At 44.2% G+C, this 16,230-nt stretch overlaps 1 protein-coding gene across 1 annotated transcript in view; it reads right to left on the bottom strand.

The window, feature by feature from the left end:
• The window catches only part of SSU72 (SSU72 homolog, RNA polymerase II CTD phosphatase), a 115,229-nt gene extending 100,271 nt beyond the window's left edge, over positions 1-14,958 (bottom strand). Inside the window, exon 1 of the mRNA XM_068240581.1 lies at positions 14,543-14,958. Coding sequence (XP_068096682.1) covers positions 14,543-14,622 — 80 coding nt within the window. The 5' untranslated portion in view covers positions 14,623-14,958. The remainder of the gene's footprint in view (positions 1-14,542) is intronic.
• Positions 14,959-16,230: the final 1,272 nt, after the last annotated feature.

Genomic DNA, 16,230 nt, shown 5'->3' with positions numbered 1-16,230 from the left:
CATGAATCATAAAACCACCCACATGCTCAAACCCTTTCAAGCCTAGCCAGACCAAAGATTCAGGAACCAGCAGTAGTTTAAGAATTTGCGTGACATATTTAGAACACCTAGCAAATTCTACAACTTCCAAGTGCCCCTTGTACTAAATGCACTTCACAAATTACTGGTCACCTAGACAACGAAAAACAGCTTGACATACAGTCAAGATGCAGCAGCAAATTAAAGAGGAACTCCAGTGAAAATAATGTAGTAAAAAAAGCGCTTCATTTTTTACCATAATTATGTATAAATGATTTAGTCAGTGATTGCTCATTGTAAAAGCTTTCCTCTCCCCGATTTACATTCTGACATTACATGGTGACATTTTTACTGTGGGCAGGTTATGTAGCTGCTCCTAGCTGTTTTGGCTGTTAGAGACAGCTGTAAACAGCTAATTCCTGTCTGTGAACATTGTTACATTGTAGCAGTTTGCCCAGAGTACCGCGGTCCCAGAGCTTCTTGTGGTAGAGGTTTCAGCACAAAATCAGTCATACAGCGCCCCCTGATGGTCTGTTTATGAAAAGCATTATATTTCTCATGTAAAAGGGGGTGTCAGCTACTGATTGGGATAAAGTTCAATTCTAGGTTGGAGTTTCTCTTTAAAGAGAACCCGAGGTGGGTTTGAAGAATATTATCTGCATACAGAGGCTGGATCTGCCTATACAGCCCAGCCTCTGTTGCTATCCCAAACCCCCCTAAGGTCCCCCATGCACTCTGCAATCCCTCATAAATCACAGCCACGCTGCTGACAAACAGCTTGTCAGAGCTGGCTGTGTTTATCTCTATAGTGTCAAGTCTGCTGCTCTTCCCGCCTCCTGCAAAACTCCAGTCCCCGCCTGCATCCCTTCCCTCTCTGCTGATTGGAGGGCAGGGACCGGAGCTATGCAGGAGGCGGGGAGCAGCTGAGACTGACACTACAGATGTAAACACAGCCTCACAGCATGGCTGTGATTTATGAGGGATTGCAGAGTGCAGGGGGACCTTAGGGGGGTTTGGAATAGCAACAGAGGCTGGGCTGTATAGGCAGATCCAGCCTCGGGGGGGGGGGGGCTTGTTTGAATCCTAAAGAGCCCCCCCCCCCCGAATCGCGGTGAAGTGAATATTTACCTACAGCAATCCTGCGCAAGTGCATTAGCTGCTCTTTATTCGGGTTAAGGTGGAAATAGCCGAACCGGATTGATCCGCTCTACTGCACTGGCATGAGTCCTTTGCGCCTGCGCAGTAGAGCAGATACGATCGGGCCTGGCTATTTCCTCCAAGCCCCAAGGAAGAGCCGCTAGTGTGCCTGCCCAGGATTGCAGAGTGGTAAATCTCTGCTGGTCAGGGGAAGTTTCAAGGGAGCCAGCGCTGGATTCCCCAAAACTACAGAGGAAGGGGGAAAAGCCCCATTGGGACCCTGAGGCTTCCCCCTACTGAAGTATCCCCCAGATATTGTAAAGCTAGCCATTTAAAAAAATTTTATTGAATAGGAAGTAATACGGTTTTAATACATTTAGCTATGCTTTGTACAAGTATAGGCAAGCATATATATAATTCAAAACTGTACACTTGTGTCACCAGGCGCTGATAGGTTCCTAACTAATTAAGCAGCGTTGTAAGACAAGGGGTCCCTTAAACCCCTGAAATTGTATTGTATTAGTAAACTCAGTCTAACACGCGCTAAAGATAAAAAAACAATTTTAATTCAATATTGTTTCCATTCACTCAATCCAAGATTCACACTCCACCCAATTTCATTAAGCTATTTACAACCTAATAGAAGAAAAGAGATTGTGAAGAAAACCCTCCTGAAGAAGGCCAACGCTGATTGGCAGAAACGCGTAGAGGTTGTAACACAGAATTGTAACAAGTGTACGGGTCCTGGACAAGAGACTAGCCGTAAGAGCGCTCAGCGGCCGTCTGTATACAAAGATCCAGGAGACCTGAGTGGTGACGTCACCCAAAGAAACAGTGCTGACTGCAGCTAACTAAGCGGAAGTGTGGCGAGCGGACCCTCGTGTCTAACAACGGGAAGTGACGCAGGCCGCACCCGGATGCTAGCAATCACACGGAGGAATTGTTACAAGGAGGCCGGACCCTCGTGCGGTAACCCCGCTTACAGGTACGGAGAGACTGGGAGCTGCCAGTAACGTGGAAGTACGCTGGACCCAGGGGTGCTAAATAAGACTACTAGTACCTCTGTGGAGGCTGATAACAGTATTTGATGTGAGAACACACTGTGAAGAGAGACTCTGCAGTACCGTGAGTTGGTCTTGTATATGTGTGAGGATTGCATTTTATGGATACAGCTGTATGCCACCTTATCCATATGAAATTCATCCAATTGAGAGTATTCATTTTTTGTGAACTTATACACAATTTTTATTGAGATTTTTATTGACATTTTTATCTTTTTTATGTGCACAATTAGAAAGGAGCATAAAGAGAAGGGCCCTTCTATTAGGTTGTAAATAGCTTAATGAAATTGGGTGGAGTGTGAATCTTGGATTGAGTGAATGGAAACAATATTGAATTAAAATTGTTTTTTTATCTTTAGCGCGTGTTAGACTGAGTTTACTAAAGCATATATATAACCCTGCATTTCAACTTTGCTCTAAAACATTATTTACAGCATATTATATGCAAAAAGCATTTTTTTTTTACTAGACCAGCATTGGAAGGGTTAAACAGAGGTTTTAAGTTCCGAGCAGAAGTTCAGATAGTTACATTCTATTTAGTTATATGTATATATTTAGAAATGTTACACACTCTTTGGCTGTCCTCCAACTGCTTCTCCGTGAGAGAGATGAGTCACAATAAACACTTTGATACATTTGTGTAAACAAAAAGTATCTAACTCAAGTTCGGATGCGTCTGCAAAAATCCCTGTGTAACCCTTCCAATCTAGTAAAAAAAAAAAAATGCTGGTTGCATATAATATACTGTAAATAATGTTTTAGAGCAAAGTTGAAATGCAGGGTTATATTCCGCTTTAAAGCCCTGTTCTCAGCAGTCAGTTGTGTTGCAGAATAATTCTACAGGTCAGCTCACTGCCCACACAATTCTAGGGGACTGTTCACATTCACATTCTATCTTGCTGCGTGCAGTCTTTGTATTAAAATCTATGTCCAGTCGCTATTGCAATTCAGTCATAGCAAATGGGAAGCTAAAAAAATAAAATAAAAACAGATACTTACCAAAGGAGAAGGGAGGCTCTGTCCTATAGAGCAGTGGTCCTCAAACTACAGCCCTCGGGCCGAATGCAGCCCGAGGCTTTTTCACTGGCCCCCAAACACAAAATGTATAACTTATAGATGTGGCCCATTGCGCTTTTAAATATCGGTGGCCTGAATATAGAATAGCAGTGCTGGCACCACCCATCCACATACTGTAGAAGCCAGCAAGCAGTAATTCGCTGGCTTTCAATCCTGCATCATGTGACATGTCCAACTGGACAGCAGCTTGTCACCTGGGTATGCTTCACTGTCTGGTACACAAAGATGTTCTTTGGGCACCACATGACTGCTGCTGGGAGGTCTCCTCTGGGCATGATTGGGGAGAATCAATACCTAGATTCATTGCATGTTCCTGCTCCCCCGCCCCCCCCCCCCTCCAGCATTCTGAAGCATGTTCACCCGGCCCTTCACTGAAGAAAAAAAAACATTTGGGAACCCCTGCTATAGAGCCTTCCTGCTGCTTCTACAGTCCCTGCGCGCTGCCCCCCTCCCCCCTAGTAGCAGTATTCGAATTTGGTCAAATACATCTGCCCCCGAAAGAGGCTGCAGGAGCACTTAGGCTCCTGACTTCCAAACCCTCCGGGGTTGGGAGATTCAGACAGGGGGCCACTAGTGAGGAACAGAAGGGCGCTATAGGACCCAGAGCATTCCTTCTTAGGCATCTGGGATTTTTGTTTAGCTTCCCATTAGCATTAACCACTTAAGGACTGCAGTCTAAAGGCTCATACACACATCAGACTAGTCTTTGGAAAATGAAAGATCACAGACCAATCTTACCACCCTTCATGTAGTATGAGAGCTATACCTTTACAGTCTCTTCTATGGAGCTGAACTCCCCATCAGAAAAAAATCTTTGCAAGATGCTGCACACAAAGATACTGTAGACATTAAAAAGATTAGTATCTGCAAAAGATCTGTTCCTGCCAAAGATCCGTTCCTGCAAATTGCATTCATTGTCTATGAGATCTGCAGATCATACTACACACCTTGTTTAACTGACATTCATCTGCAGATCAGACAATCTGCAGATCTGAAAAGCCATCCTGATGGATCTGATCTGCAGATGAATGTCTGTTAAACAAGGTGTGTATGAGGATCTGCAGATCTCAGACTATGAATGCATTTTGCAGGAACGGATCTTTTGCAGGAACAGATCTTTTGCAGATACGGATCTTTTTAATGTCTACATCATCTTTGTGTGCAGAATCTTGCAAAGATTTCTGTCTGATGGGGAGTTCAGCTCCACAGAATAGACTGTGTAGGTATGGCTCTCATACTACATGAGGGGGGTAAAATTGGTCTGTGATCTTTCGTTTTCCAAAGACTATGGTCTGATGTGTGTATGAGCCTTTAAAACCCCTTAAGGACCAGACACTTTTTCCATTCAGACCACTGCAGCTTTCACAGTTTATTGCTCGGTCATACAACCTACTACCTAATTGAATTTTACCTCCTTTTCTTGTCACAAATACAGCTTTCTTTTGGTGCCATTTGATTGCTGCTGTGATTTTTAGTTTTTATTCATCAAAAAAGACATGAATTTTGTCAAAAAAAAATGTTTTAACTTTCTGTGCTGACATTTTTCAAATAATGAGATAATTAAAGAAAACCGCGCCAAATGGATTGTCAGCAGCTGATTAGACTAGGTGATCCTCAAACGCCCAAAATATTGTATAAAAATTGTATGTCCACAGCGCTTAAAAAGTTAATGCTTTTTATTGATCCAAATAATTTTGAACAATACAATCCTGATTCTAGGCTAAAATGATTATAGCACCTTCCCCCTTAAAAACATCCACACGCAGACACTCACTCCATTCAAACTCACTGCAGTGAGATAATCCACAAAAATGTCTCTAAAAAGGGGATCCCAGTAAAGAATCAATAAAGATTATTGTGTTCCAATTGTAGCAAAAAGTATCCAGACAGTGTCCAGTATGTATATCCTTTTTAAAACCGTAAATCTGTTATCCAATCTGGCACTCTAACAGAGTCCTCGTTTAGCTTATCAATTGCTCACATATAATGGATAATCACAAGTCCATATAATGCAGTATATTATCCAGGCTGTAGGCTGTTGGCTTATCTAAACATCTGCGGACCCGCATACATTACCCTCCTGCAGGTTGGGTATTCACTGATCTCCGCGCTGCCTCAATCCACCTTCGTTCTGGCCAGATACACACGTGTAGGAGGAGAGGCGGCTGTTGCGCAATAGTGTCAGAACGGGAGAAGCTGGTTGGATCCCGTGCGTCTCAAATGGAGATCGGGCGCTCCACAGTGTTTGCAAATCTGACTCAGTGACGTCACTGGTACGTTGCAGGCGTGAGGACGCTAACGTAGATAAGCCAACAGCCTACAGCCTACAGCCTGGATAATATACTGCATTATATGGACTTGTGATTATCCATTATATGTGAGCAATTGATAAGCTAAACGAGGACTCTGTTACAGAGTGCCAGATTGGATAACAGATTTACGGTTTTAAAAAGGATATACATACTGGACACTGTCTGGATACTTTTTGCTACAATTGGAACACAATAATCTTTATTGATTCTTTACTGGGATCCCCTTTTTAGAGACATTTTTGTGGATTATCTCACTGCAGTGAGTTTGAATGGAGTGAGTGTCTGCGTGTGGATGTTTTTAAGGGGGAAGGTGCTATAATCATTTTAGCCTAGAATCAGGATTGTATTGTTCAAAATTATTTGGATCAATAAAAAGCATTAACTTTTTAAGCGCTGTGGACATACAATTTTTCAAATTAAGTAACATTTATACATTTTTGTCCAAATTTATTGTGCTACATGTCTTTGCTAAAAAAAAAAAAACAACCCAATAAGTGTATATTCATTGGTTTGGGTAAAAGTTATAGCGTTTACAAACTATGGTGCAAAAAGTGAATTTTCCCATTTTGAAGCATCTCGACTTTTCTGAGCACCTGTCATGTTTCATGAGGTGCTAGAATCCCAGGATTGTATAAATACCCCCCAAATGACCCCATTTTGGGAAAAAAGACATCCCAAAAAATTCACTAAGGCCTAGTGCACACCAGAGCGGTTCTGCTGCGGTTTGCGATCCGCTTGCGGATCCGCTAGGGTAATGTATTTCAATGGGTTGGTGCACACCAGAGTGGGAGGCGTTTTGCAGAAACGCATACTCCCGGGCTGCTGCAGATTTTGGATTGCGGATGCGTTTCTGCCTCAATGTTAAGTATAGGAAAAACGCAAACCGCTCTGAAAAACGGCACTTCAGAGCGGTTAGGCATTTTTTTGTTACAGTAGCTGTTCAGTAACAGCTTTACTGTAACAATACATGAAATCTACTACACCAAAAACGCTTCACAAAACCGCAAAATGCTAGCTGAAATGCTACAGAAAAAGAAAAAGCATTTCAAAATCTGCTAGCATTTTGCGGATCTGCTAGCGGTTTTCGGTGTGCACCAGGCCTAAGAGGCATGGCAAGTTCATAGAAGATTTTATTTTTTGTCACAAGTTAGCGGAAAACGACACTGACCCAAAAAAAAAAAAAAAAAAAAAAAAAAAAAGTTTCCATTTCTGCTAACTTGTGACGGAAAAAAAAAAATGAAATCTGCCACAGACTCACCATGCCCCTCTCTGAATACTTTGGGGTGGCTACTTTTCAAAATGGGGTGTTTACTGTCCTGGCATTTTGGGGATGCTAAACTGTAAGCACCCCTGTAAAGCCTAAAGCTGCTCATAGGACGTTGGGCCCCTTAGCGCACCTGGGCTGCAAAAAAAAGTGTCACATGTGGCATCGCCGTACTCATGAGAAATAGTATACAGTGTTCTCCCCAGGCTCTTTTAGCCGGGTGCTCCACCCGGCTAGATTTGGTGACCACCCGGCTGTCATCGGCTCACCTCCTCACCACCTCCTATACTGTAAGCACAGTTGCCCTGCATTTTCAACTCGCCCCACCCGGCTACTTTTTCATGCCACCCGGCTACTATTTTATGCCACCCGGCTGGAAAAAAATTCTGGGGAGAACACTGAGTATAAATGTGTTTTGGGGTGTATTTTTACACATACCCATGCTGGGTGGGAGAAATCTCTGTAAATGACCATTTATTTTTTTTTTTTTAAAACACACACACACCCACACCAATTTACAGAGATATTTCTCCCACCCAGCATGGGTATGTGTAAACATACACTACTTCTCCTGAGTACGGCGATACCACATGTGACGCTTTTTTGCAGCCTAGATGCGCTAAGGGGCCCAACGTCCTATGAGTACCTTTAGGATTTTACAGGTCATTTTGAGGCATTTGGTTTCTAGACTACTCACGGTTTAGGGCCCCTAAAAAGCCAGGGCAGTATAGGAACCCCACAAGTGACCCCATTTTAGAAAGAAGATACCCCAAGGTATTCCGTTAGGAGTATGGTGAGTTCATAGAAGATTTTACTTTTTGTCACAAGTTAGCGGAAATTGATTATTTTTTTCACATAGTGTCATTTTCCACTAACTTGTGACAAAAAATTCTATGAACTCGCCATACACCTAACGAATACCTTGGGGTGTCTTCTTTCTAAAATGGGGTCACATGTGGGGTTCCTATACTGCCCTGGCATTTTAGGGGCCCAAAACCATGAGGAGTAGTCTGGAAACCAAATGCCTCAAAATGACTGTTCAGGGGTATAAGCATCTGCAAATTTTGATGACAGGTGGTCTATGAGGGGCCGAATTTTGTGGAACCGGTCATAAGCAGGGTGACCTCTTAGAGGACAGGTTGTAGTGGCACTGAAGTGCAGGATGTTCTCAAATCGTGACCTGGACATGGCAGCAGAGAACATGGGCATGTGATGTATTGGGTGCATACACCAATAAGACCGCAATTCATTCTTTTTGACTAGACCCATGTTAAGGAGAAGGCCCCAAAAAACGTTACGTTCGGAAACTTGGAGTAATTTCTACCAAAAAGGCTGGGCATGGTAGCTTCTTGGATTGGCGGTTGCGTATTGTGTGGCCAAACGGTTGGTCTCAGCCACAATTAAGTCGTAGAGACCAGCAGAGATCAGGAAAAAAAAAATTCTGTCACTGCGGTGGAGCGGATGAAGGTTTGGCCAGGTGATCAGAAGCCCGCAGGGGGCAGATTAGGGCCTGATCTGATGGATAGGAGTGCTAGGGGGTGACAGGAGGTGATTGATTGGTGTCTCAGGGGGTGATTAGAGGGGAGAATAGATGCAATCAATGCACTGGGGAGATGATCGGAGGGGGGTTTGAGGGGGATCTGAGGGTTTGGCCGAGTGATCAGGAGCCCACACGGGGCAAATTAGTGCCTTATCTGATGGGTAGGTGTCGCTAGGGGTGACAGGAGGTGATTGATGGGTGTCTCAGGGTGCGATTCGAGGGGGGAATAGATGCAAGCAATGCACCGGGGAAGTGATCGGGGGGGGGGGGGTCTGAGGGCGATCGGAGGGTGTGGGCGGGTAATTGGGTACCCGCAAGGGGCAGATCAGGGTCTGATCTGATGGGTAGCAGTGATAGGGGGTGACTGGGTGATTGATTAAAGGGAAGAATCGATTCTAGCAATGCACTAGCGAGGTGATCGGGGTGGGGGGGGGGGGGGGTCTGAGGGCAATCCGAAGGTGTGGGCGGGTGATTGGGTGCCCGCAAGGGGCAGATGAGGGTCTGATCTGATGGGTATGATGGGTAGCAGTAACAGGTGGTGACAGGGGGTGATCGATGGGTGATTACAGGGGAGAATAGATGTATACAATACACAGGGAGGGGGGGTCTGGGGAGGATCTGAGGGTGTGGGGTGATCAGGAGCCCCCAGGGGCAGTTTAGGACCTAATCTAAAACATAGCGTTGACAGATAGTGACAGGAGGTGATTGATGGGTGATTGGGTGCAAACAGTGGTCTGAGGGGGTGTGAGGGGTGCTGTGGGTGATCGGGACAGGATCTGTGTATGCGCTCACTAGGAGGGCTGCCTCCTGCCCTGGTGGTCCCTTGATCACTGGGTCCACCAGGGCAGGAGGCAGCCTGTATAATACACTTTGTATATACGTTACAAAGTATATTATACACTTTGTGGCAGGTCCGGGGTTAACAACCCGTTGGCGCTTCTAAACAGCCGGCGGGTTGACATCACAGGCGGGTGGAGCCTAATGGCGTCGGATGCGCGCGCATCCTTGCGAGCGATCCCTGGCTAATTAGTCCCCCAGGTGCCGCCGATCTGCGTTATGCGGTCCTGGGAGTGCCACTTTGCCGCCGCCAATAGGTAGTGGCCGGTCGGCAAGTGGTTAAAAAACATGTGTATTATGCCAGGGCTATGGAGTCGGAGTTTGAGTCAGAGCAATTTTGGCTACCAGGAGTCGGAGTCTGATTTCATTAACTGAGGAGTTGGGTGATTTTTGTACAAAATCCACAGCCCTGATAAGTATTAGAATAAGGAGTCGGAGACGAGGAGTCAGTCGGAGCCTTTTTGGTTACCCTGAGTCGGAGGTTTCACAAACTGAGGAGTCGGAATATTTTTGAACCAACTCCACAGCCCTGCATTATGCAACGACCACTGTGAACCTAGCCTATAGCTCCCAGCATGAAAAAAAAAAAAAAAAAAAAAAAAAAAAAAAAAAAAACTCTCGAAATACAGTATGTTTAATTTTAATGCTTTAAACTTTAATCGCTTTTTCAGTTGCTAGGTGCTGAAGTTATTAAGTTTATAAGATACGGCCCATCATCCCCCTACTTGTGGAACTGATGAACTTGATCGAGGTCCTGCACACAAACATTTATATAGAGTCAGACTACATAATACAGGTGAAATGCGAAAAAAATTGAATATCGTGCAAATGTCCATTTATTTCAGTAATTCAACTTAAAGGGAACCAGAGACGCCGGAATCCTATAAAGAAAAAAAGATTTTATACATACCTGGGGCTTCTTCCAGCCCCATAAGCCTGCATCGTTCCCACGCCACCATCCTCCGCTTCCTGGATCGCTGGTACCGGGTCCCGTCACTTCCGGCGGACGCGGCCAAATGTCCGCATGAGCAGGGGCTCCCTCCATACCCTTACGCGTGCGGCTGCGCAGTATGCAGCTGCACGCGTACGGGTATGCCGGGAGCCCCTGTGATGCGGACAATTGTCCGTGTGCTGCCGCTGACTGGCCGAAACTACGGGACCCGGTACCGCCGGATACAGGAAGCGGAGGAGGGCGGCGTGGGAGCGATCCTTGCGTATGGGGCTGGAGGAAGCCCCAGGTATGTATAAAATCTTTCTGGGGCCTCTGGTTCCCTTTAAAGGTGAAACAAATATATAAGAAAAAGACTCATTACATGTAAAACAAGTTATTTCAAGCCCTTGTTAAAATTTTGATGATGATTATGGCTTACAGCTTATGCAATGTTTTTGAGTTTCACCTGCATATATTTTCAAGGTATTTTCTAAGTATGCATCAAGCAGATGGCAATACTAGCAGAACGAGCACTTGTGTGTAATGGCACTACTATCTAGCCCAGGCATGGGCAAACTTGGCCCTCCAACTACAAGTCCCACAATGCATTGCAGGAGTCTGACAGCCAGTCATGACTCAAAGGCAAATGCATTGTGGGACTTGTAGTTCCGTAACAGCTGGAGGGCCGAGTTTGCCCATGCCCGATCTAGCCTGTTATTCCCGACAGGTTCTGACAGGATTTTTGAATCTGTCACATTACATTTGGAATCAGTACTTCCACACAGCATGATGTGCTCAGCCGATCACTAATAAAACAGTTGGTCTGTAGAATAAATTTGCTTCCAATTAACAGACAATCCAATGTTTTTAATGGATGTCATTTGGAAGTGAATCCGGACTTGTCTGCTAAAAACCTTACTTTTTTAAAAAACTAGGCAATATTAGCATGTAGTGCCATATGGCAGCAGTTGATCTGGCCGAACGTTGCATGGAAGGTTATGGTAGTGTACCGTGCCACGTTCCCATCACAATGCTATCCTTGTCTGGGAAATACCACTAACTTGCCCCTATTAAACAGCCCACAGCAAGACCAATTGTTAGCCAATTGTATGTCCTGTTGAGACAAGGTGCGACATTTTAGTGCCCCCCCTTCACGTTTCAACAGAGCCACACTGTATAGGTAAGCGTGGCGACAGTGATGAAGAGGGGCCCATGAGTGAGACCTTGCTAAAACTCTTAAAGTGCCTATACATAGATTTTCCCATTCAATTCCCTGTAGATTCGATCAAATCGTAAGGGAATGTATTGCTTTTAATGTTTAATCTACCAGTATTTTACCAAAAATCAACTGGACATCCCCTCATACGCTGCATGAAAGCTATTGAAAATCTAGCAAACTGAAGTGTTGCCTCAAGCTACTGGCACTCGCTCAGCACAGACAGATTGAAATTTGCTGCCCAGTCTAATCGTAATTTCGATTAAGCATGTTGCATGATAGATAACCAGCAGATATGATTAGAGTGATCAAGATAAAAAAAAAAAAGTGTTGCACCACTTGTTTACAATGTACTAGATGGCGCTGCTAGACTAAGTTCCGTAATATTTATATATATACAGAGACAATCCTTCCACCTGCTGCTTCCTAAGTTGCAGTGAAGAGCCCCTTGTCTTCACTGCCAATTGGCCACACAATTAATTTCAAAAAGTAGGAGCGCAGGTATTAGACTTTGTTTGAATTTTATTTTCAATAAAAAAACCTGCAACATACAGATAAAAAAATCATCTACCAAGAACCATTAATTCCCACATACAATCCATCCACACATGGGAGTTTGCGGTGTCTATAAAAAAGATAAAAAATAATAAAAAATCTCTATAAAAATTCTCTGCAGGGAATCATATATAAGAATTGTCCACATATGTAAGAAGACATATATATATACATACATACATACATACATACATACATACATACATACATACATACATACATACATACATACATACATACATACATACATACATACATACATACATATATATATATATATATAGAGTTGATCCTGTATGTGATGACCATGTGTGACAGTCAGGCCATGTATTTTTGTAAATTCACCTAGAAGGATAAAATTGTATACATGCGTTTTGGAGACCTCTATAACCAGTATACCTTGGACAAGTAATGGTAGCTGTATAAATTCGTGGATGGAATCCCTCCAATACCACTCCACATTACCTGCCTCCTCCGTAATACTGGATTGGTCTCACACTGTCCCCGCTGTCCCTGCGGTGTTCTCCGCTAGTGTTCAAATTGTAACACTGTCAGTACGTACGCCCGTACTGGCGTTTCAGCTTACGGTCCAGCTGGCTGCACAACTCTTCCTGGTGTGACGTCACCTGTTCTCACTCTCGCGATAGTTCCTATTCACCCGCTGTGCAGTCCTTCTCACAATAGGAGGAAGTATATTGGTGTTGCGTTCCACCCTGGTTCCCGATTCTTTCCTGGTTCTCAAAATGCTGTATATATTTGTGTAACACAGGAAAATCAAGCGGTGGTTACAATTTTCGATCCAGGTACTTTGAGAAAGTCCTTGGGGCGCCCCTCCAGACCTCAGATTGACATGTTTCGACAGATTCAATTGTCTTCATCAGAATCAGTACCTGGATTGTCACTGAAAACCTCCATCTTTATATACTCTATAAACTCCTCCTCTTCCTGTTTTATCCATATATCATTATGCATAGAAATTCCTTTATATTCCACTCATTCATGTATATTCCTCCAAATTCCTCTTCCTATACAAATTAAAGGCTGTATACTCCTTCTAAATTTCTCTCCATAACTATTTTTTAGCATTATTATGTTAAACATAACACCGCAGCTCCCATTCAACACCGTATAACTCCCCAACCTTATCATACTTAGAAATTGATTGCTAAACACTGGCATTTGCTGAGAGAAGATAAAGTGTTAAATGAATTGTTGCCGGACAACCCAGAATTTATATATAGGAAACCAGGTAATGTCGGTTTGAAGAAGACAATTGAATCTGTCGAAACATGTCAATCTGAGGTCTGGAGGGGCGCCCCAAGGACTTTCTCAAAGTACCTGGATCGAAAATTGTAACCACCGCTTGATTTTCCTGTGTTACACAAATATATACAGCATTTTGAGAACCAGGAAAGAATCGAGAACCAGGGTGGAACGCAACACCAATATACTTCCTCCTATTGTGAGAAGGACTGCACAGCGGGTGAATAGGAACTATCGCAAGAGTGAGAACAGGTGACGTCACACCAGGAAGAGTTGTGCAGCCAGCTGGACCGTAAGCTGAAACGCCAGTACGGGCGTACGTACTGACAGTGTTACAATTTGAACACTAGCGGAGAACACCGCAGGGACAGCGGGGACAGTGTGAGACCAATCCAGTATTACGGAGGAGGCAGGTAATGTGGAGTGGTATTGGAGGGATTCCATCCACGAATTTATACAGCTACCATTACTTGTCCAAGGTATACTGGTTATAGAGGTCTCCAAAACGCATGTATACAATTTTATCCTTCTAGGTGAATTTACAAAAATACATGGCCTGACTGTCACACATGGTCATCACATACAGGATCAACTCTATATATATATATATACACGTCTTCTTACATATGTGGACAATTCTTATATATGATTCCCTGCAGAGAATTTTTATAGAGATTTTTCATTCATTTTTTATTATTTTTTATCTTTTTTATAGACACCGCAAACTCCCATGTGTGTATGTGTGGATGGATTGTATGTGGGAATTAATGGTTCTTGGTAGATGATTTTTTATCTGTATGTTGCAGGTTTTTTTATTGAAAATAAAATTCAAACAAACCCTAATACCTGCGCTCCTACTTTTTGAAATTAATTGTGTTGCACCACTTGTCTCGAACCAATGCATAGTACTAGCAACAGCCTGGTAGGGAAGGAGACTGCACCTCACTACAATACAGAAAACAGACAGCAGGGAGTGATTAGCATACCACAGCAGTACTAAACTAAATTTTAGTTTTGGATGTGATGCATTGGGGGATTCAATCCCTCTATAATCAAATTCAGATCAGGGTTAGGATTGATCTGCCACATTCGGTGGCCATCAATGAGTGTTCGTCCTCCTTGTGGCTCAACACCTGTAACTCCCTACAATTATCCAGTACTGGGCCCAGCCTTGCATAACCCTCCCAACGCCGCCATTTTACGCAGAGCTGATGTCACCGAGATCTTGCCAAACTCCTGCCCGCATCTGCCCATTCCGGTGGCGGGAGCGCCCGCTGCCAACTGGGAGATAAAGCTGGCGACAGCTGGGGAGAGCCCTTCCTCTCGGTTACCTGAGGATGCTGTGCGCCTCCATGCTGCGGTTCTGGTTGCTGGAGCACACTACGGCTACTCGGAGCGGGGTGGAGGGCATTATGCCGATTAACTGTCCGCCTAGAACAACAGCCGTTGGGGAAGCAGAATTACACAACACACCGATCCAGCTGATGGCGCCGCTTCCGCCCTCTCCTCTATTCCCAGGAACTAAAATGGCGTCGTGGAGGGCGGGAATTGGAAGTGACGACAGTGCGAGACGGAGCAAATCCAGCAAAAGGCTATGGGCGGGGCTGGGAATATCCGAGGAGAGGCTGTGTGTGTCTCAGGATAGTGGGTGGGGTTAGGGAAATCCGAGAGAGGGTGTTGTGATGCGTCTCAGGCTAGTGTAGGTGGGTCCGCATGAGGCGGAAGTGAGAAATGTGAGAAATGAAGTTAGAGGTGGGCGGGGCTGGGACGAGAGTAGAGGTGGGACTACAGAGAGGGCGGGGTGGATTGGGAAATGACGGTGAAGTAACAATTGCGAGAGGAGGGGCACCCGCGGATAATAACTAGAAGTGAGGTGGCGAAATTGCAGGGGGCGGGGCAAGGAGACAACGGGCATAGGCGGAGGAGAGGGATGTGAGTCATGAAATGAATGGGTGGGGAATGACGTGAGGGGTAAGGAATGTGGAGCTGGAGATGATGTCAGAGGAATACATGTATTCTGTTGCACGTAGATGGAAATTACAATATTGTATCCACCTGTAGAAAGTCCTTAATTATGCCTAAATATTGATAGACAAAATTAAATTAAAATACATCTGTGTGTTGGGATTGGCACTTAAATAGCGTATCCCCTGTAGTGTCTCATAGCTTCTAACTGCCCCTTTCTGGGGGAACCAGGGATCTCTGTCCAATATTTCTTCTTATTTGTTCCTCTTTCAGGACGGATGTACAGATCGTCTATAACTTCAGCGCTATAGGGAACTTCAGACTAATATATCCATCACCAAACACCCTTCAAAGTGCAGGCTTACCAAATTCTGAAGAGACCCAAGTTATAAGGTTTGGTATCCAATATTGATCACCAACACGATCACTTTCCTTAGAATTCCTCATTGAATCATATTCCAGCTTCACCTCCTTTAGACATCAGCTGCTCCCTGCATACAGTGGAGGAAATAATTATTTGACCCCTCACTGATTTTGTAAGTTTGTCCAATGACAAAGAAATGAAAAGTCTCAGAACAGTATCATTTCAATGGTAGGTTTATTTTAACAGTGGCAGATAGCACATCAAAAGGAAAATCGAAAAAATAACCTTAAATAAAAGATAGCAACTGATTTGCATTTCATTGAGTGAAATAAGTTTTTGAACCCCTACCAACCATTAAGAGTTCTGGCTCCCACAGAGTGGTTAGACACTTCTACTCAGTCACCCTCATTAAGGACACCTGTCTTAACTAGTCACCTGTATAAAAGACACCTGTCCACAGAATCAATCAATCAATCAAGCAGACTCCAAACTCTCCAACATGGGAAAGACCAAAGAGCTGTCCAAGGATGTCAGAGACAAAATTGTAGACCTGCACAAGGCTGGAATGGGCTACAAAACCATTAGCAAGAAGCTGGGAGAGAAGGTGACAACTGTTGGTGCGATTGTTCGAAAATGGAAGGAGCACAAAATTACCATCAATCGACCTCGCTCTGGGGCTCCACGCAAGAT

Source organism: Hyperolius riggenbachi, chromosome 6, assembly GCF_040937935.1.
Source record: "Hyperolius riggenbachi isolate aHypRig1 chromosome 6, aHypRig1.pri, whole genome shotgun sequence".
In the NCBI taxonomy this organism is placed as follows: Eukaryota; Metazoa; Chordata; class Amphibia; order Anura; family Hyperoliidae; genus Hyperolius; species Hyperolius riggenbachi.
This window is presented reverse-complemented; position numbering and strand designations above follow the sequence as displayed.